The following is a 23,347-nucleotide window of genomic DNA, read 5'->3' as shown; positions in this document are numbered from 1 at the left end:
ATACTCCCTATGCCAATATATAACCCCACCCACCACCCTTTTCCCTTGTACTCCTCATGCACATTCACCAAGTATCCATCTTGGGGCTGATCTCAGGAGCTATCTATATAAGCACACAAGAAACAATACTTTTCACTGTATACAAATACATGTGATAATAAATCAAATCAAAATGGCATTGGCACCTGGAGATCCTGCCCTCATTTCAAACAGATCTTAGTATTGCTGGGAGGGGAACAAGGGCAGTATGTGACTCAAACATAGGGGAAACTTAAGCCCAGCAGAGTTATTTGGACGCAATGCCAAGCTCAAATGTTTTTGATGAAGCAAGAGTCTTATCCCTCAATGTATGATTTACAATTTTTAAAGATTCAATATGAAATGCACATCAAAAGTGGACAAGGTTTGTGGAATTGTCAAATTATTTAGAAAGCCTGTCCTTTAAATTGGAGGTGGGAAGAACAGCTTGCAACTGAGAAATTGCTCTTCGTAGTTTCAATAAGCATTTGTTGCCATAACCCTAAGGGTAATCATTAGAGTGTTATTACTATTTCACTACTTCAACAACCTATCATTATTACAGTAAGAGTCATAGTGATTGCAAGTTCACTGTTTGATTGACAGCTCCAAGAGGTTTTTAACAAGATGAGTCTTTGATGTGGAGTTTCAAATACAAATAGGTTTTTCTAATGGATTAAGTGCTTGAGTGGAATTAAAAATAGTGTGCAGGTTTTTATGAGAATGTATATGTATAAATGCAAAAACCTATTTTATTTCAAATCAGCATGGCTTGAGGTCAGCCCCATGGTGGATACTTGATAAATGTGCATTAGGAGTATAAGGGAATAGGGTAGCAGATGGGGTCATGTTTTGGCACAGGGACTGTGATGGGCCAAGGGATATGTGGAGAGCCATGAGTTGGCATTGAGGCTACAAGTGATCATGGGATGAACGGGGAACATAGGTTGGTTTGGAGGGTATGGAAAGCTATGGGGATGAGGTCTTGAGTTGACATGACTTGGCATGGATGGAGTATAGGGAGGGGATGGAAGGGATGAGGGCTAGGGGCATAATATTCAACCACAAAACTGTGACAAAGTCCCGGAGAGCTAAAGCAGGCAGGTCTTACAGCACGTCCTGACTATTGAGGAATTTGAGCGTATTGATTTAAATCTTCATCCATAGGACAAGCTTGAGTTATTTTCATCTGATTAGAATCAAAGCAAAAATCAAGTTTTCTACAAAACACCATAAATTATATAGTAGTGTTTAATAAAAAAAAGTTTACAACAAATACTGGGAAAAATAGTTACATACAAATTGCACAATTTACAAAATTACAAGCAACATGATTAATTGCTGACAAACATATAGGCTAAATACTGGTGAAACCATTTCATGTTAGTTTCTTCTACTGCTCAAAGGGCATATGTTCAAACAAAATGAAATGTAGCTTTCATGATCATGCCTTTGCTGAAACAGATCTTTAAAGCAGTAAATTGCTCTGTAGGAAAACAGGCCAAAATAACTCCTACAAAATGAATGTTTTTGTACTTGTGAAGCCAATTTGAAGTATAGGGAGTGGAAATACCAAATCATTCAAAAGAGCCAACACAAATTCAATGGGCCAAATGGCCTCTTCATGTGCCGTACTGTTCTTTGATCCTATGGAAAGTATTATATAGCTGGAATTTGGAGCAGCCTGGAATGACTAAATTGTCCCACTAGTTTTGAACAGAACAGATAATTCCTTTGGTTTTATTTAATTTTAAGCAGCATATTCTCAGAAACCATAACCAAGGTAGCAAAGTAGATTAGCTTTTAAAATGCAAGCTATCTTTACAAATCATTCTTTTTCCCCTAAATGGAATCGTATTTGAAACTCCTATGTATTGGAAGGCACATCTATTCCAGTTTCTCATCAAAGAACTTCATTTTGTAGTCAATAGCAACATTGGAGAAGTACTAAGACTCTAAATGTGTGTCAAATTAATAAAATACGTATATTCATTGATAAGGAGTAACTTATTTAAAGTTTAACTTTTGAGGAATTAAGTTTGATCTCCATGTAGTTGGGCTGGGAAATCAACAAGTCAAGACTGCCCTCTCCTTAAGTTGGGCTGAAGGGCCTGTTACCATGCTGTAAACCTCTCCCAGTTGCTGCCCAATAAGCTCAACACATGGTTACAGTTGAATAGAGGGCAGGATTATGCTCCGCTCTGATGATTGAGCAATCTAGGCTCATAGATGAAGAGTGGCAAATGTACAAGAGTACTGAGGACAACCAAATTCTGTGGAACTAAAGTCACTGCAATGCAACACTACTGTTTAGGAAGAGGAGGAAAATCAGAAATCAAATGTATGGATATTCATATGGAATTTTGGGGAAAGTATTGTAACTAATCTCGTAAAATATGCCATTCTTCTTTAATGTCAACCTATTTTGGCACCAGTGGGGCTTGAACCTCTTACAATCTTGCCATTCTTAATAACTGGTTCAAGAAATCTGGAAAGAGTCTATAGATTGCTGTTGGATTATGATGTGCAAGTTGCAGGAGTAACAGAACAATCATATTCTGTCAGATACTAGAGTATAAACAGAGATTGAAATTTCAGAGTGCAATGACTCCAGTTTTGCAGAAATTTCAGTAACTTGGGTTGAATTGTGGGATGAGAGAGAAGAAAGACACATGGATGTATTCTTTTATTTGTAGTGCAATCACATTTGAGGATCAGGGAATACAACAAAAATATTTTTCTGGAGGCTAATTGAGGTAGGTCGACTAAGATAAAGAGTCGCATCTCAAGTTGATATGAGTGGCCCATCCCCTACCTTTTTGCATTATCCTAAATGCAGAAGATTCCAGTTTTTAAAAACATATTTGTTTTTATCACTTTTTTTTCTCTTGCTAGAGCAGAGAATTGAAGGAGTGACTCAATAAAGTTTTTAAGGTTAAGACTTACGTAAAGGTAATGATAGCATTCCCAAATGGTAATGAGAACACAGACACATTTATCACAGTTGCACAAAGAATTAAAGACAACTTTACAAAAGGAAAAGTCACTCCACGGAGTAATAAATATGCCACAATTGTTTCGTGCAGAATTGTTGCTTAAAAAGGAATTGGACAGCAGCTTAAAGTCAGGAATATTAAATGGTGCATGGAGCAAGTGGGACAGCAGCATTAGGCTTACTGGCACAGATGTGACGAAACCAATAGCTGGTTTCTCTGTCATCATCAGCTATGATCTATGGATAAAGAGTTTCTCCAACAAGTTTAAATTTTCTCCATTGATTTCTAGACAGGTTTTCAATGGTGTTGTGCATGATTTCTGGGAATTATAACATTGTAGAAACTAACATTTATAATGAAATCCCAAGAATGTAGTAAATTATTGAGGTGAATGGCATAGGCACCTTTAAGGAAAAGCTAGATAAACACGAGAGGAAAATAAATGGAAGAAGATCTTGATGATTGGGTTAGATGGAAGAGTGATAACAGGCTCATGTGGAGTATAAACATTAACATGGACCATTGGCCTGTTTCTATGCTATGCATTCTTTCATTTTATTTTTAAAATCTTTTCACTTAGTTGTGCCAGAGCTAATGTTGGAACAAGTAGCATTAGGGTTTTCTTCAGTGAAAGTGTCACACAAAAATATATTTTAGGGATTAGTAATGGACTAATTTGAGAAGAACTAGAAACTTTGCTCTGTTGCATCAGGGAACAAAGGAAAAATAAAAAGCGTGAACAAAAAACACTGAAGTCAGGATAATACGAAACCGAAGAGAAGTGAATATTTATGGAGGTATACAAGCCTAGGCTTTTTAAACAAGGGCATAGAGTACAAAAGCAAAGTGGTTATGATAAAACTGTACACAACACTAACATCACCTCACCTGGAGTTTTTTTATCCAGGTGTGGGCACCATACATCAGGAAGGATATGAAGGCATTAGGGAAGGTGCAGAAAAGATTCACAAAAATGATGCCAGAGATAAAGAAATTCTGCACAGCATACAGATTGAAAACGTTCGGACAGTCCTTCTTGCGGAAGAGATTGAGAAGATTTTTGAGGGGTTTCAAAATGATAAGAGGTCTAGACAGATGTGGAGAGGTTATTCCCTTTGGCAAAAGGATTGAAAACAGAGAATGCTGATTTAAAGAGATTAACCAAAGAAGCAACAGCAATATGTGGGGGCGGGGGGTCACTTTTTTAAAAAATATAATGATTAGTTAGGATCTGGAATATATTGCCTGAAAGTGTGATGAAGGCAGATAAAAATCCAGGCCTTGCATAATTATCCAAGAAGAATTTGCAGACACACAGAAAAAGAGTGGGACAAAGTGAGTTACCCTCGTAGATAACCATGGGTCTCCTCCTTTGCTGTACCGTTCATAATTCATTGAATCTATATTGCATTTGAAACAAAGGTAGAAATAGGTCTGCAGTCATTTTGGTTAGCGTATAAATATCCAAATCAATTTTATTCAAAATCTAGCAAGGCAAAGTTTTTGGTCTCAATAACTTGATTTCCAGCAGCTCCTCCAGTTTGGCTTGTGACTACAAATTGTCAACTTCAGCTGGGTTATGAGCAATACGACCAACAACGACAAATCAGTGCATCAAAATGAGGGAGAAATCTTTCTGTAGTACAGGGACTTCCTGGTTGCCGAAGTAGCATCAATAGAAACAACTATTGATGACAGTTTACCCAGTCCTTCACACAAATTCTTTTCCATACCACCCTTTCATTATGATGTGGAAATGCCAGCGTTGGACTACGGTGTATCACAGCACCAGGTTAAAGTTCAACAGGTTTATTTGAAATCACGAGCATTCGGAGCACCGCTCTTTCATCAGGTGATGAAAGAACAGTGCTCCGAAAGCTCACGATTCCAAATAAACCTGTTGGGCTTTAACTTGTTGTTGTGCGACTTCTTAATATACCCTTTTATTAGAGATTTAAATCTCGTTCGTATGGACAATTTTGCTCAGTTACATGCTGAAACATCTGTGCTTTTGGGACTTAAGGGACTCCTTGAATTAATTCTTAAAACTACAGTTCACAATTTCACACTTACAGTATGTGCATTTACTGAAAGAAACATTATAAAGTTTACTAAAAACAATTTCATATGCAAAAATATTGATTACGTTTATAATTAAAATCTTTAATAGAAGATTCTAGCAGAGAAATTTCAGAAGCCACCATTTACCTCAAAAGATTTGAAACACAATAACATAAGAAATATTTCTGATATTAAGTCATTCAGCTCTTAGAGCCTGCTCTGCCATTCAATATGATTATAACTGATCTTTTACTGCAATTCCACCTTCCCGAAGCATCCCTAATAACTCCCTTAGCATTCATAAAACCATAGTAACGTTTGCAAGCCAAAGAGTCTGTTGCAACAAGATATGTCTCAGTGTAGGTAGATCTAAAGAACATTTTATACAGTAAATTGTTGTCATTAGTTTTTTCTAAAATGTAATATGGCATTATTATAAAGAGGAAGTTATAATCTGGCATATTGCTAGAAGATTTACATCACATGTAAAAAAATCTAAATTTACTTTCAAACTATTTTAATTTTTCTCTTGCAGTAAGAAATCAATTAAGTTGATCCCAATGCGGTAGTACCACAAATGTAATTTTCCTGGTTTTAAAAAAAATGAAAAATACTTGAAACAAAATCCTTTTGGAAGGCTAGTTTGGGGGAGTACATTCTGTTGAAAATTAAACTTAGAATTTTATTTTTTAACCAGCATTCCTTTTTTTTAAAAAATATTCATTTACAGGATGATTACATACAAAAGCCAGCATTTCTTACCCATCCCTAATTGCCCTGGAGGTGGTGGTGGTAAGCTGCCTTCCTGAACTGCCGCAGTTCCGGAGGTGTAGGTGCAGCTGGAGTGCTGTTAAGGAGGGAGTTCCAGGATTTTGACTCAGTGGCAGTGAAGAAACAGCAATATAATTCCAGGTCAGTATGGTGAGCAGCTTGGAGGGGAATTTCCAGGTGGTGTTAGAACATAAGATCTAGGGGCAGGGGTAGGCCCATCTGGCCCTTCGAGCCTGCCCTGCTATTCAATAAGATCCATGGCTGATCTTTTTGTGGACTCAGCTCCATTTACCTGCCTGCTCACCATAACCCTTAATTCTTTTACTGTTCATGTGTCTGCAGCCCTTGTCCTTCTAGATGGACATGGGTATGGGTTTAGAAGGTAGTGATACTATTTAACCCATCTGTAACTCAATTTCCCAGTGTTAGGCAGTTCCAAGCTAGTTCACGTTTCTAACTGCATTGCCCAAGCCTCCTTTTCTTCTCAGCCAAGATCAAGCGCCAGATCAAGGCCAAGATGGACCGCAATGCCTTATCTTGTCAGCTTGGATTTTGTTTGTCTCACTTATGGAGACCATGAGTCAGATTTTGAATTTGGTTTTTGGAGCAAGAAATGGATTTGGGTTTGTCCGCTCCATTCTGAACATTGGCTTTTTAACTTGAAGGATGGAGTAAAAAATTTTAATTTTCAGTATGTCCATCTAGGGGGACACCCCACAATCAGTGTTTTTATTTACTTTAAGAGCCTAAATGGATACAGATTGTTGCCAAATCTGCAATGATCCATAAAAGAGGGGGACTAACTTGACTCAAGACAGTTAACTGGCATACAGGCAGGAGAGCACATAGGAATTAAATCCAAATTTTGCTTAGGCTAATATTTAATTTCATTTAATAAAATGAGAAAAAAGAGACAGGGAAATTGGGATCAGAAAATGCATAATAGGTAAAATTGATGTGGTAATATTCTATGATCATATTGAATAAAGAGTACGCCAAAATCCTGCATCTTCCCTTCAAAGGATTCCTCTAAGAATTATTCTCTATGGAAAAGGCCAAAGGACTAAAGAGACAGGCTTGTATAAAACTGCTGAAAATGCTTTGGTCATTCATCTGACGAAGCATTATTCTGAAGACAGTTCACACAGGGTTACATTCAGGATGCTAAATCTCAACTAAAACCACCCATACTTCACTATATCACTCATTTCCAGTAGTTCAATGCTATGATGTTCTACTTGACGGAAAAATAACCATGGGCAGATATTCACACATAGCCGATGTTGATTTTCATATTCCCATCTGTATATCAGCATAATTATAGAAATTGTCCACATCTTGGGATGCTGAAGCCTTGCTTTCAGAAACAAAGACCTGTTTAGCAAACAGAAACAAAAGAGAATACTGTGTAAGCTTCCATGCCTCATGATGCTTTTAAAAATGGTTGATTAGTATCCTATGAATGGTAACCAAAGAACAGCTACTTGCAACACCAGAATAAGACAGCATGCCATTTCAAAACAATTTAAGTTTTAAAAAAATAATTTCAGGGCTGTTCCTTCTTTATCCAATGTGTTTATATTATTTGATGGCATATTTTAAACATCTGGAGTGCTGTTAAGGAGGGAATTCCAAGATTTTGCTGAGGTGTACTTCTATTCTAAAAATCAACAAAGGGGTAAACAAGAGACCTACAGAAATATTTGTCTCGAAATAGAGGTGGAACAAAGTTGACTAGTATCACCCATCCTACTGAAAGCTTTCATTCACTGGAATGAAATTGCATCAAAAGAATATGGAGCTTAAAGAATTTACTGACTTGCTCATTTTCACATGGGATGTTGTGCTAACAGCAGATCCACTAGGGAATCTCTTGCACTCTTCTTAGGCAGTCCCTCGGAGTTGAGGATGACTTGATTTCACACTAAAAATGAGTTCTCAGCTGACTGAAGAGTTTAATGTGGAACCTACAGTCTGTCACAGGCGGGGCAGACGGTAGTTGGAGGAGTGGGTGGGTGCAATATCCAAATTGCCATGCATTCCTTTCAATGTCAATACTTGACTGCGACTTGCTCTCAGCAATGAAACACGAGCGTTCAGCTCCTTCCCGGATGCTTTTCCTCCAATTCAGGTGGTCTAGAGCAAGGGATTCCCAAGTGTCGTTTCAGTGTTGCACTTTTTCAAGGAGACTTTGAGGGTGTCATTGAACCATTTCCTCAGCCCTTCTGGGGCTCGCTTGCCATGTCAAAGCTCCTCCGGGCACCTGGTTTGAGATTCTCATGTCAGGCATATGGACAATGTGGCCCACCCAGTGAAGCTGTCCAAGTGTGGTCAATGCTTCAATGCTGGGTATGTTGGCCTGAGCGAAAACACTGACCCTGGTGCACCGATCCTTGTGGAGGCAGCTAGTGGCACTTCTCCAGGATTCTGAGGTGCCTGTTGTACACAGTCCACATCTCTGAGCCATATAGGGGAGGGGCGGATATCACTGCTGCTCTGAAGATCATGAGCTTGGTGTCAGGCCTGAGGTCTTGGCCTTCAAATACACTTTCTCAAATGACCAAAAGATGCATGGTACACTGAAGACAGTGTTGAAATTTGTCACAAAGATCTGCCCTTGCTAATATTAGGCTCCTATGGTAAACAAAGTGGTCCATGCTGTCCAGGACCCCGTCGTAGATTTTGGTAACCGGGGGAGACTGCTGTGTGGCAGGGGCAGGTTGGTAGAGTACCTTTGTATTACAGATAGTTGCTCCAAGGCCCATGGCTTGTATGTCTTGGTGAAGATGGTTTGGAGCTTGGACTCAGTGTGCATAGACACAAGCAAGCATTATCTGCATACTGCAATTCAACGACAGAGGATGGGACAGCCTTGGATCCGGCCTATAGGTGGCCATGGTTGACGAGATTCCTGTTTATTTTTGAGTTTTGCTTCATCCTAATGGGGAGCTTGCTAGGGGCAAGACGGAACATTGCAGCAAGGAAGATCAAGAAGAGTGTGGGTGCGATGACACAGTCTTGCTTAACCCCAGTCCAATCGTGAACTGGTCTGCGATGGATCCGTTGGTTAAGATCATGACTTGCATGTCATTGTGCAGCAAGCAGAAGGGTGACAACAAACCTTCATGGCAACTAAAATGGAGCAATAATTCCTCACGGCTGATAATTTCAAAGGCGTTTGTGAAGTGAAAGGTCATGTACAAGGGCTGGTGCTGTTCACCATATTTCTCTTGTAATTGCTGCATGGTAAAGATCATGTCTGTTGTGCTGCTTAGTGAGCGGAATCTGCACTGGGACCCTGGGAGGAACTGTTCAGCCACAAGGGGATGCTGATTAAAGAGAACTCTTGCAGTAACCATCTCTGTGGCCAACTTGACACCTTTTTTGAAGATTACTGTGTCTCCGAGATCTCCTGGCCTTCCAGATCAGGGAAAAGTAGATCATGTATTCATGCCTATAGAGAGTTTCCCCACAACGTTTTAGTGCTTTGGCAGGGATTCCGTCTGCTTCCTAATGTTAAATGGCCTTTTCTGCCTCTTGCTGGGTTGGGGTTTGCTGAAATAATGGCAGGTAGCATGCTGCAGGATGGAGTCAAGGACACTCATGTTGAAAACAGAGTCTCTGTTAAGGTCTACAAAGTGCTCCTTCCAGCCAGTGTTGATGGCCTCTCTATTCTTGGTCAGCAATGGGGAGGGGTAGTCTTGAACGTGCTGAAGAAAATTTGTTCATCATGATTGTCGGCTAACCACTGGATCTCTTGTACTCTCTCTACTCACCATCTGTTCTTTTGGTCAGGGTTTTTTTTTTGCTGGACCTTAGCCTTCAGCCTCCATAGAGCTGGTTTCTTGCTCTAGATCTGGATTACTGTTTCAGATTCAGAAAAAACCTTGTGCTTGTGTTTTATCAGCTTCTGGTTATTCTCATCAAACCGGTCTTGGTGCTTCCTGGTCAAGTGATCAAGCGTCTCTTCACAGGTGCCAATTATGAATTTGGATGAGAGAGGAAGGTTCTTTACGCAGAGAGTTGTGGGGGTATGGAACGCGCTACCGAGGAGGGTGGTGGAGGCAGGAACGTTGGACTCGTTTAAGGTTCAGTTAGACAGACACATGAGTGAAACGAGGATGGAGGGTTATAGTAGGGGCTATTAAATAAGGTCAGAACCTCGAGAGGCACCGGAAATGCAGACTTGTAAGTTAACGTTTTTGTCATTTTATTCCGCAGGTGGAGGTCCACCTCATTGTCAAACGAGGGGCATGCACACGGTGGTTCGTGCGTGGGCTGCTCTTGGAGGTTCCGGGAGTGGCCTAGTACTTCGTGTCGGTGTGTGTGCTTGATCGTGGACCGGTAGACGGGCGCCGCAACAGCTCGGTGACTAGCACTGCTGGCTGTGCAGATACATGGATCTGGGCCTGTCTCTGTGGGAGTTTGTGCATTCTCCCTGTGGTTGCGTGGGTTTCCTCCGGGCGCTCCGGTTTCCTCCCACACCCCAAAGATGTGCTCTTAGGCTGATTGGTTTACTAAATTGACACTATTCTCCCCTGAATCTGGCTAAGTTAGGGGTTCCATTCGTAGACACGCAGGGTAGAATAGGTGTAGGGTGATGCGGCGGCGCGGGCTCGTTGGGCCGAAGGGCCTGTTTCCCGTGCTGGGTTGTTCTTTGTATGAAGGCCTTGAGAGCAGACTAGTTGCTGTTGATAATGTTTCTCTGGGTGCTCAAAAATTGCCACATTGGCAGTGAGACACTGGCTGAATAGAGCTCTCTTATCAGGGTCTTTGAGTATCTGAGTGTTGATTTTCCTGAGGCATTATTCCTGCTTTGGGGTCACATTGATGATCACAAAGCCAATTAGATAATGGTCTGTCCAGCAGTCAACAACTCCTGTCATGGTGCGGGTGATACCCATGTCCATGCAGTCCCTCGTTCAGACACTGATGTCATGGAGCAGGAACCATTGCTTAGAGCGAGGGTGTTGTCATAGCCCTTGCACGTCTGCTGAAACAAAGTTTTGGTTGTGACAAGGTGTCCTCGGCACTTTGTCAGGAACAGGGCATTGTTGGATTTCTCTACCTCTCTTTTGCACTCTTAAAGCACAAGCAATGGGCTAACAAATGGAACATAGTAGTTGCCCCACCCACCCACACCCACACACACACATCAATAAAAATAGATTATGACTTGATAACTCCCAAACTTATGAGCACCAATTGAAAAAGTGGCAATTGACAATTATTGATTTACATCAATGATCTGGGTCTGACTGGATGGGGACAGCCCCTTAGGGCAATGCAAGTGAGAAAAAGATGAACATTCGTCTTTCTCCAGTGACACAAAATATCTAAAGTAAAATAAGCTCACGCCATAAGACATTTTCTGTCATGGTTCAGAACTTTCTGATAAGGGCTTCTTTTATTTTGGCGCGCAAGATCCACAACCAACTGAAGGCTGATTTATAATGACAAAGGAAGCATTTACAGGGAGGGCTGCAGCTGACACCAATCATCTCGAAGCAGCAGTAAATCTGAGCACATTGTGTGAACAGGATGTCAGGTTCACCAAATGTTCATTTCAGGGATTTTGTCAAAGAACTGGCATGCTTCAAAGCCTTTCATGAGAAGCCAAATTAAAAACAGTTGACGAGTAAGCAGCAGAAATTGAATGTCTTGAACATCAAGGTGGCCCACAGGTGGTGTTCATCTTTCAACTTTGTGGAACACTTTTTATTCTATTCGTTTTTATGGGATAGAACATAGAACATAGAACACTACAGCACAAACAGGCCCTTCGGCCCACAAGTTGCGCCGACCACATCACCTACCAACCTACAGACCTATCTATAACCCTCAATCTCATTAAACCCCATATACTCATCCAGAAGTCTTTTAAAAGACCCCAGCGAGTTCGCCTCCACCACCACTGACGGCAGCCGATTCCATTCACTCACCACCCTCTGAGTGAAAAACTTACCCCTAACATCACTTCTGAACCTCCCTCCCCGCACCTTAAATCTGTGTCCTCTCGTAGCGACCATTTCAAACCGGGGAAATAGCCTCTGAGAGTCCACCCTATCTATTCCTCTCAACATTTTGTAAACTTCTATCAGGTCGCCTCTCAACCTTCGTCTCTCCAGGGAAAAGAGTCCCAGCTCCCTCAACCTAACTTCATAAGGCATGCCTCCCAGTCCAGGCAACATCCTTGTAAATCTCCTCTGCACCCTTTCAATAGCTTCTACATCTTTCCTATAGTGAGGTGACCAGAACTGCGCACAATACTCCAAATGAGGCCTGACAAGGGTCTTATAAAGTTCCAGCATTACCTCCCGACTCCTAAACTCAATCCCTCGATTAATGAAGGCCAGTACACCATACGCCTTCTTGACCACCTCCTCCACCTGCGAGGCCGATTTAAGAGTCCTGTGGACCCGGACCCCAAGATCCTTCTGCTCCTCAACACTACTCAGACTTCTGCCCTTAATAGTGTACTCGTTCATCCCGTTGGTTCTGCCAAAATGGACGACAACACATTTATCCGCGTTGAAGTCCATCTACCACTTCTCCGCCCAGTCCTGCATCCTATCTATGTCCTGCTGCAACTTTTGCCATCCTTCCAGATCATCCACAACACCACCGACCTTCGTGTCATCAGCGAACTTACTTACCCATCCCTCCACTTCCTCATCCAGGTCATTTATGAAAATGACAAACAACAAGGGTCCCAGAACAGATCCTTGAGGCACTCCGCTGGTGACTGACCTCCATTCAGAAAAAGCCCCATCCACAACCACTCTCTGCCTTCTGCAGGCAAGCCAGTTCTGGATCCACAAGGCCAAAGGCCCTTGGATCCCATGCCCTCTCACCTTCTCAAGAAGTCTTGCATGGGGGACCTTATCAAACGCCTTGCTGAAGTCCATGTACACTACGTCCACGGCACTTCCTTCGTCAATGTGTTCAGTCACATTATCGAAGAACTCAACTAGGCTTGTAAGGCACGACCTGCCCTTGACAAATCCATGCTGACTATTCCTGATCATGTCAAACCTCTCCAAATGTTCGTAAATCTTGTCCCTCAGAAGCCTCTCCATCAGCTTACCAACCACTGAGGTCAGACTCACCGGTCGGTAATTTCCCGGGCTATCTCTGTTCCCTTTCTTAAAAATAGGAACTACATCCGCAATCCTCCAATCCTCTGGAACCTCTCCCGTCTCCATTGACGACGCAAAGATCATCGCCAGGGGCTCTGCAATCTCTTCCCTCGCCTCCCACAGTATCCTGGGGTACATCCCATCTGGTCCCGGCGACTTATCTACCTTGATAGAATTCAAAAGTTCCAACACATCCTCCTCCTTAATATTCACGTACTCAATCCTTTCCATCTGCTGCAAATCCATAACAAAATCTCCCAGATCGGCTTCCACCGTGAATACTGAGGCGAAGTACTCGTTAAGCACCTCCGCCATTTCTTCTGGTTCCACACAAACCTTTCCCCCCTCACCTTTTATCGGTCCTATCCCTTCTCTTCTTATCCTTTTACCTTTCACATATTTATAGAAGGCCTTGGGATTCTCCTTAATCTTACTCGCCAAGGTCTTCTCATGACCCCTTCTGGCTCTCCTAATTTCCCTTTTAAGTTCCCTCCTACAGTCCTTATACTCCTCAAGATCTTTAACATCTCCTAATTCCCTGAACCTCTTGTACACCTTCCTTTTCTTCCTGACTAGGGATGTGGGCATTGCTGGCTGGACCAGCATTTATTGCCCATCCCAGAAGGCGTTAAAGAGTCAATCACATTGCTATGGATCTGGAGTCACCTGTAGGCCAGACCAGGTAACAATGGCAGATTTCCTTCCCTAAAAGACACAGGTAAACCAGATGGGTAATTACATCAATCAACAATGGTTTCATGGTCTTCACCCGATTTCTATTGAATTTAAATTTCATCATCTGACATGGTGAGATTCGAACCTGGGTCTCCAGAGCATCACGCTGGATCTCTGGATTACTAGCCTAGCGACAGTACCACTATGCCATTGCCTCCACCCAAGTGGTAGACTGTTGAGCAAACTTGGGATAACAGCTGGTGGAGGCCTTTGCATATAGAAGAGTCTCCTAACTTCGCTCTGATATCTCTTTAATCTGCCTCTGTTCCCAAGAACTAAACTTGCTAACTGCACTACTTCATGAGATCTGAGCTGTGCCCCCAGTGTGGTCTGGAAAATGTGCTAATGCACTCTCACGTTTTACTGGGAACTGATTTGCTCAGCATGCTGCTACTCATTAAGTGCTCTTTGTACTTGCCATAAAACAGCAGAGGGCTCAAGCCCACATTTCACCATTATCTGGTGAGCAAATTGTTATATAAACAAGCAACAGGAATAGGAAGAAGCTGGGAATAAAGAGGAAAATCATGCAAAACTTTCTCCTGGTGATAAACCAAACTCCTCATATATCTCTACCAAAAATCCATCCATCTTGACCCCAAAAGAGAAAATCGATTCCAGATGACCCTTTGTCAAAGGCAACATCAGCTCTTTTCTCTCCTTACAGATGCTGCCAGACCTGCTGAGATTTTCCAGCATTTTCTCTTTTGGTTTCGGATTCCAACATCGGTAGTTATTTGCTTTTATCCAGAGGATGAATATAAATGAGTGCAATCATGAGCTAAATATGCATTTTTTGAGAACTTGAATTAAGGATAAGGGTGGCAAGGTAGATGCATTAGATACAAAAAAAATTAATTTTGCTAGTCAGAATTGTTCTTTTCAATGCAGTGTATAATTCAAGTGCTATTTGACAATGCCACATGTGGTCAGCTACAGGATCCTGAATATGCTCAGTTAAAGCATCATCTTTACACCCAAAGATGCCATTAGCATTGCTTATTCAAAAGACGATATTTACGTTTATAGAAGTGTTGACATTTTGAGCAAAAGGAATCGACTCAGCTCAATATTTGAACAGATTCAAGTTATTTATTGCATGGTATTATAAAAATCAGTTTTGTCAAATTTAGTTCCAGACTTTAACAATGAGCATTGCGAGTCAGTCACTTAGTATATCCAATAGTGAAACTGTGGCCACAATATGCTCTTATTACCTTTGAAGCACTGAACACAGAGCTGACTATATTCTGACATGCTTCTACTGCACCATCTCCATTAAATTCCAATGAAACAACAGGGCCTGCAGAGAAAGATAGATAACATGAGATGAGTTCAATACTGTGACTGCAAACTGTACAATTCTAAAACTCAGATGCAATCATTTCTTATTTACTCACTTCACTGCCAACAGGTAATATCTATTGGGTTTCAGGTTATATCATTAAGTGAAACGATAGAAGTTTAGACAAGAACGTGGCCATTCATCCCATCACTCTACTGCCAGTCCTCAAAAAGAGCTAAACAATACACATTTACTGCACAGTGTTAAATGAGAAGCTCATTATCTGGGTGGTTGGCAGTCATCTTCTAACATCAAGCAAAGACATCACAAATGGCTGCATTTTTACAGTGTTCCAACATGCATTTTTTTTTTTAATTTATTCGTGGGACATGGGTGTCACTGGCTGGTCAGCATTTATTGCCCTCGGAGGGCAATTGAGAGTCAACCACATTGCCATAGCTCTGGAGTCATGTGTAGGCCAGACCAGGTAAGGACAGCAGATTTCCTTCCCTAAAAGGACTTTAGAAAATGAGATGGATTTTTCCAACAATCGTTTCATAATCACTAGTAGATTCTTAATTCCAGATATTTTTTATTGAATTCGAATTCCACCGTCTGCAGTAGCAGAATTCATATTCAGGTCCCCAGAACATTAGCTAAACTTTCTGAATAAATCATCTAGCGATAATGCCACTAGACCATTGCACAGCATTAGCTATTGGAACACAATGTTCCATGTAGCACTTCTGGATCATTGAGTCAGATTTAAGCATTACAAAATTCTTCCATCTACAAGATTTAACTCAGAATTGTTATGGCGCAGGAGGAGGCCATATGGTCTATTGTGTCTGCACCAGCTCTCCAAACAAGCATCACAACTTAGTGCTATTTCCCTTGCTTTCTCCCCATAACCCTGCACAAAATACCCTCTTGAATGCCTCGATTGAATTTGTCTTCTAGGTAGTGCATTCTTGAACCACTCATTGTGCATGGAAGTTTTTTCTTACATCACATTTCTATTACCTTATTGCCCTGAAGCAATCACTTCCAGCTAATGTTTCCAGTAAACTAAAAAAAAACATTCGATCATCTACAGCTGGAACACTTTCCATTTGAAAATTAACATTTTTAGCATATTACGATCAATAAAAACATTTGAAATACTCAATCTACAAGTTACATTCACACAACACATTAAACACAATAAAACGTAAAAGCTCTAAGCAGGAGTGATAAATTTAAAAAGTGCTACGATAATGAACCATTAGTAAATTAGGAAAATGACCAAAAGTTAGGTCAAAGAGTTAGGTTTCCAACCCCATCCTGAAGAATGGGGGGAAGAGAGCGGTGGGTTATTTAGGAGGGGATTTTCAGAGTCAAGACAATTAAAAGCTTGATCACCAATGGTGCAGAGTAAATAAGGTTGCACAGGAGGAGGAGTATAAAGAGCTTGACAGTTTATAGGGCCCCATGAGGAAACAGTTATTCAAACAAGGCTGCAAAGGGATTTGAAAAACAAGGATGAAGAGTTTTAAAATACAGCATTGTCTGACTGGGAGTGTTTACAGATCAGCAAGCACAGGGCTGATGGGTGAATGAGATTTGGAAAGCTTTAAGATATAAGTAGCAGAGTTTTGGATGACCCCAAAGTTAAGGAGGGTGGAAGACAGGAGGCTGGCCAGGAAAGCACAGAATAATTAAATCGAGAGGTAACAAAGGCACGGTGAGGTTTTCAGCAAATCAATTGAAGGACAATCAGTGTTGCGCAATATTCATGGAATCCTTACAGTGAAGGAGGCGGCCATTTGGTCCATTGAGTTTGCACAGGCCATATTCCCACCCAGGCCCTATTCCCATCACCCCATGCATTTATCCTAGCTAGTTCCCTGACCCTAAGGAACAATTTAGCATGCCAATCCACTTAACTTACACATCTTTGGACTGTGGGAGGAAACTGGAGCACCCAGCGGAAATCCATGCAGACACGGGAAGAATGTACAAACTCCACACAGACAGTGACCTAAGCCGAGAATCGAACCCAGGTACCTGGTGCTGTGAGGCAGCACTGCTAACCACTATGCCGCCCAAATCTGCATCCATCCCATATTACAGGGTAGATGCAGGTAATTTTGGTAGTGGTACAATATATGAATGGAAATTCAACTCAGGGAGAACACAACATCAAGTGGGGAACAATCGAACTCTGTTTCAGAGTTAACCAGGTATTGAAAAGTTGACAGGGAACAGAGCTTGTGGGAAATGCCAAGGAGAACAAAGACAATGATTTCAGTCTTCCCAATATTTATTGGTGGAAACTAATGATTCATCAAGGGAAGATAGCAGAATGTTAAATGCAGCAAGGGGGAATGACAGTTTAAATCCCAAAGGTACCCCATGACACACTGATTATTACAAACATCATATTTGATGCTCCAACAGACCATGAGAGAGAATTGGAGGATAGAGGAGGGGGAAGAAGAGGAATAGAATTGTATGGATTTAAGAAATTCATTGAATAAAATTAATACTCCTTCCCCCCAAAATATAACATTACCTTGCTGAAGCATTGGAATAAACTCGGCTGCTTTCTCCTTGAATACTCTGTTGGCATCATCTGGTCGCATTGAAATTTCTTTCGTTTGCACAAGAGCAAAATCCTTTAGAGTCATCTTTTGAAAGGTGAAAACAAGATGGTTAGTTTCACTACCAGGAGCACTCTATACCAAATTAGAGAAATGACAAGTTTTATTTTGAGCTACCAGGAAATGAAAAGCTGGAAAGATAGGATAAGCCACCTACAATATTTTTAGTAAGGCACTAAATACAAAAGCCAATAATTGTACAGCTTAGAACACTGATTCCACTAACAACTTACACAGCAAGTTAAGATCTGGAATCCACTGCCTAAAAAGATGGTAGAAGCAGTTTCAATGGTAACTTTCAAAGAGAGATTAATTTATATGCTTGAAACAGAGCAATCTACATAGCAGCAGGAAGAAGCAAGGAGAATTAATTGATGGTTCTTTAGAGAGTTGGCATAGGCACAATGGGCTGAATGGTCTGCTTCTGTGCTGTATGATTCTTGAAATTTTATAACGTTGATAATTGAGTGATCAGACTGAAACACATTCCATTTGCCATCAAGCATAATCTACCAAGCTGCTTGGTTGTGAATATGGGCTCGGCTGGTTTAAATAATTAACAGCCTATAATAACTGAAGGAAAAAAAGGCACTTGAAGTAAATAGACACCAACTTTTTTTATGTAAGAACTGCGAACATTAATGACATAAGAAAAGCTGCTGAAAGGTGTTAATGAACTTGGGTACACAGGCCCCAACTCAAGTGTATTCAGCAACGTACACATTACAGTCAGACCTTAAAACTCCCTCCAGATTTGTTTCAAAGTCATCAGCATTAACTGTTACTTTTAGCACATTCCACAAAGCTTCCCACCACGGAGATAAAAACCTTCAAAATAATTTGCTAGTCAAACAAACAGAAAAAGATCCAAACACCTTACAAGAGCCCAGATATCTAGGTTTACTCAATGGTTTCCAACATAGCATAACATTAGACATCCACAGTTTCCTGGAGTTAAAAATTGGAAAGTCATGATCTTTAGACCATGCCACAAATCTTTAAGTTTAAGTTTATTTGTTACTGTCACAAGTAGGCGTACAATAGCACTGCAATGAAGTTACTGTGAAAATCCCCTAGTCACCATACTCTGGGTACATCGAGGGAGAATTTAGCACGGCCAATGCACCTAACTAGCACGTCTTTCAGACTGTGGAAGGAAACCAGAGCACCTGGAGGAAACTTATGCAGAAACAGGAAGGATGTGCAGACTCTGCATAGACAGGGACCCAAGTCGGGAATCAAACCCGAATCCCCGGCACTGTGAGGCAGCAGTGCTAACCACCTCGATCTACGCTCATTAACCACACTCTTGCATTGAACAAGTCTGTTCACAACCTCTATTTGACCCCAGTGAGCTTTTGGCTCCAGTTTCTATCCCATCATAAAACTGCTCACTTCTCCCTCCACTAATCTTGCTTCTACTTTCTGCTACCTTATCCCATGACTTGTCACCGTCAGACTTGACATTTGCAATGCTACACTGGCTAGTCTCTCTGCCTCTCCGTAATTGCAACTCATGCAAGAGGGCAAGGCTGAAAAATCACAGGATGTGCTGTGTTTATAGTTAGCAAGTGTGTTTCTCTTTAAGTAAATTATCCTCAGACAGTTTAATTGTTTCCTGTAAGAATTTGAGTATATCTTCTCTTAATCCATATTGAATTCCATGTGCCTTAGTTTGACATTGATTACCTGCCATAATGATGAAGCATTTTCCTTGCCAACAGGTCCAATGAGAGTTTTCGTGCTCCAATTCTGTACTGCTGCTTAGTTAATGCCACAATTCAGGCACAGTGGCTGGAATTTTACCAGCATGCCTGCCAGAGGCTTGTAAGATTGTGGCCGAAACCAAGCCATTCTGCAAGCCTCGCCCTCCCCAATTACAGGGCAGACGTGCCGGTAAAATCAGGGCCAGTAAGTCTACAACTGAATTTGAATTTCCATACAAATTTTCGGAAAATGAACCCAGGCCGTTAGTAACAAAATCAGTATATTGGAGTTTATTTGAGGAAAAATAAAGCTTACAACAGCTGGCAACACCCAGCTGCATCTCTTAATTATCTTTGATTCCATGATGATCTGTTTTGCTAGACTACTTCCTGGATATCAAATTACAAAATGAGACAGTTCCCCAACTGGGCATTGGGAAAACTGAATCTATCTTATTCAGCTCCTGCGAAAAGCATCACTGTTTCGCAATAACTCCATGCAATCACCTCACATCTATTCTTTGAAAATTTTAATTACTCCACCCTGTGTTGTGACCCCGATCAGAAGTCTCTATTTTTGGCCATGCTGTCAACCATTTTGGTCGAGATGGTTTGATTGCTTATCATTCTCTCCCACATGAAGCACCATAAGACATTTTATATTAGCGACATAATGAAAATACAAGTTGTTCTTTACCTGAACATCCCTTAATAAAGAGCTTTTACTCACCCGAGTTTAAAGCATTCACCTTCTTCTAAATACATATTGGCTGATTTTCTATTGCTTGGTCAAGGATTTCAAGAAACACAAATGATTTAGTATTAGCTTAAATTATTTTGTATTACATGGCAGAAGGTTGTGGGTTCAAGTCCGACTCCAGAGACTTGTGCACAAAAGTCTAGGCCGACATCCAGTAACACTCAGGGAACACTGCATGTCAGTGTAACCATCTGTCAGGTGAGGTGTTAAACTGAAGGCCCATCTAGCCCAAGGTGAATGTGAAAGATCCCATGGCACTATTTCAAGGAAGCGTAGCAGTTATTCCCAGTACTCTGGCCAATATTTATTCCTCAGTCAATATCACATTGGTGTGATATTGTGGGAGCTTACTCTATGCAAACTGACTACCACACCTCTTATTTCAGTGGTAGTAATGTGCTTGCGAGGTCACAAAAAGTACTAAATGAATGCAAACTTATTTTTAAGTTCTTTTACTCATATATGAAAATCGCTTGCACTAAAACAATGCAGAGAAAAGTAACTGTTAAAATACCGATTTTAAAATACCAAGTATGTGCCAGCTTGTCAACGTTTCGACAACCTTCCATACCATTGTTTTAATTTCAACGCAAAACACATGCCAGATTGGTGAATTATGGAAAGTTTAAAAAATACTTCAGTATCAGTTACAGCTACATAATTTGATTTAAATGGATAAAAGTCTATATTTTGGGATTGTGGAGTTTTAAGTTCCAGCAGGAAGGCATGTTGCTCCAGGCTTCACAAGTGCTTATTGGATAATGCAGCAGCAGACTAAAGCAACTCTTCCCCTTTGCGGGAAAGTAGCTGGCCTTCAGTCAGAGTTCTTAAGGTCACAGGTACAATGTCCAACTGCACAAGTCAATATAATTGACATATATTGAATCAAAAACTCTAAATGTTCAATTTGCCATTTTAAAAGTATTTCTCGTGCCTTTTTTCCCTGTCCACATTTCTTGACAATGTCCTTTGCACCTGAAGTCTTTACTAGGAGCCATTGGCCTAGATCAACCCCTCAACACCTGGCTCAGGTGACAAATATTCACATGCAAGCTTTGCAAATGACTGCCCTACACAACAATCTCAATCCCGTACACACAAATGTATGCAGAGGTTATTGACTTATAAGAAACAAGGAAGTTAGCCCAATTTACACCCCTTCCTACCCCCAAAGCTGACGGGCATCAAATCAACCACAACACTCAATTGAGATCAGAATGAAATGGAATTGGACAGCACACCTTCACCGGTACCTTCAAGCACTATATGTTAAATAGAGATTCAGTGCATAAGAAACCATTCTGCTGGTCATGCCCAGGTTTGCTCAGTAAGCTTTATTGCCTTGTTTTCTCTAGTTTCTCAATACTTGTGGATTTTAAAAATCTGCTTTTTTTTTGCACCACAAAGTTCACCTAGCCTTCATATTTCCACTAATGAGGCAAAATGCAGATCATCTCAGTCTGCTCCTGCAAGATCCAACAAGCACTTGTGAAGCCTGGAGCAACATGCCTCCTTGCTGGGACTTACAACTCCACAATCCCAAAATATAGACTTTTATCTGTTTTAATCAAATTATATAGCTGTAACTGACAATTTTTTTTTAAACTTTCCATAATTCACTAATCTGGCATGTGTTTTGCATTGAGATTAAAGCAATGGCATGAAAAGTTATCGAAACATTGACAAGCTGTTCTGAGCGGGATCCCATAGCTTGTCCCCTGGCAGCACAATTCTCTTCAAGCACACTGCAGCATCACTTACCTTGGTTTTGACAAAGTCACAAATGGCAAAAGTACAAAAAAGGTAGCACTAAGTGTAAGCATGCAATTTACTCACCTCGTCAATCAACTTCCTGGCATTGGCTGTTGTATAATCTCCGGCAAAAAACACTACCAAGCACAATTCTTCACTGCTCTTTTGTCTCTGACCCCGTGTGACTGGAATAATGCTCCTGTTCATCTCTGTGGAGATCCGGACCGATTTCAGCTCCTCTGAGTCAGGAAGGGGAACAAAATCCTGGGGTGTCGCATCTTCAGGTAGCAAGCTCCAGTTGTTCTCATCTGCAACAGGGGTGAAGTCATGGATATTGCTCCAGTTATTGTTGAAGATGCTCAAGCCTGCATCTTTGAACTGGTAGCCCAGCTCAGGATAATAATACTGGAAGCAGCCAAACTTCATGCCTGTGGACGATTCAATAATGGGTTGGGTTGCACAGCAGAGGAAGACATCCATTTTTTTGCAATCCCGAGTGCGGAATTGCTGACAAGCCACAACACATTTACAGTCAGAACAGTCGCGGAAGAAAACACTGCCCTTGATGGGTCCCAGAAATATCCTGCAGTTGGTGCAGTCGTCAATGGTGATGGTGGCAGAATGGTCAAAAATGTAAATGTTGCAATTTTCACATTCTTGGATGACAAATTGCTCGCCAGCAACTTTACCAGGCAATCGTCCCACGGTCTGATCCTTTAACTGAACCAGCATATAATCTTTGACATCAACCTATTGGAATAAAAAAAATACTTTAAACACGAACAAAAATTCCCAACCCAGCATATTGAACAGAGATCGGAGTCTTAGCATGGAAAGCTTTGGCTTATTAATACATCACTATTGTTTTTAATCTCTTTGCCTATGTTATATCTGCTCAAGGGTAAGACAAGTATCAGCTAGTCAAGATGGTTACTAGCACAGAAAAGCCCAAGGTCCCAATGCTGATCTGCATTCAATTAATTGATCTTCACAGGTTCCCACCAGCAACCCTGAGCAGGATGGAAGGGGAAAAAATCATGGTGGTGAACACGTGAATAAGAGGGCGGACATAATCAAGACCAATTGTAATAATTCTCAAAATAAAACTGCATGTAGCAGTCACCAGCTTTACTCACACAAAGAATGCCCCATTGGGTAAAATATTATGACATTTTCTAAGGAAGAACATGGAGCAACAGTAAAAACTAAAGGATACAATTCTAAAGGGGGTGCAGGAGCAGAGGGACCTGGATGTGTGCACCCAATCACTGAAGGCGGCAGGACAGGTTGAGAGAGTGATTCATAAAGCATACAGGATCCTTGGCTTTATTAATAGCCACACAGAGTACAAGAGCAAGGAAGTTATGTTAAGTTTCTTTGAAGCACTGCTTTGAAATCAACTAAAGTGTGGTGTCCAGTTCTGGACACCACACTTTAGGCAAAATGTGAAGGCACCAGAATGAGTGCAGAAAGAATTCACGA

General features: G+C 41.1%; 1 protein-coding gene across 1 annotated transcript in view; it reads right to left on the bottom strand.

Annotated features, from left to right (window-relative positions):
• Positions 1 to 1,253: 1,253 nt before the first annotated feature.
• Positions 1,254 to 23,347, bottom strand: part of rp2 (RP2 activator of ARL3 GTPase) — a 41,456-nt gene continuing 19,362 nt past the window's right edge. Inside the window, exons 2-5 of the mRNA XM_080197628.1 lie at positions 21,950 to 22,615; positions 17,560 to 17,674; positions 14,938 to 15,023; positions 1,254 to 7,220 (exon numbers count right to left, since the gene is read on the bottom strand). Of these exons, the coding sequence (XP_080053754.1) occupies positions 7,137 to 7,220; positions 14,938 to 15,023; positions 17,560 to 17,674; positions 21,950 to 22,615 (951 nt within the window). The 3' untranslated portion in view covers positions 1,254 to 7,136. The remainder of the gene's footprint in view (positions 7,221 to 14,937; positions 15,024 to 17,559; positions 17,675 to 21,949; positions 22,616 to 23,347) is intronic.

Source organism: Carcharhinus amblyrhynchos, chromosome 10 (genome assembly GCF_965287045.1).
Source record: "Carcharhinus amblyrhynchos chromosome 10, sCarAmb.v2.hapA, whole genome shotgun sequence".
Lineage (NCBI taxonomy): Eukaryota > Metazoa > Chordata > Chondrichthyes > Carcharhiniformes > Carcharhinidae > Carcharhinus > Carcharhinus amblyrhynchos.
Note: the sequence above shows the minus strand (reverse complement) of the source record. Positions and strands in the feature narration are given on the sequence as shown.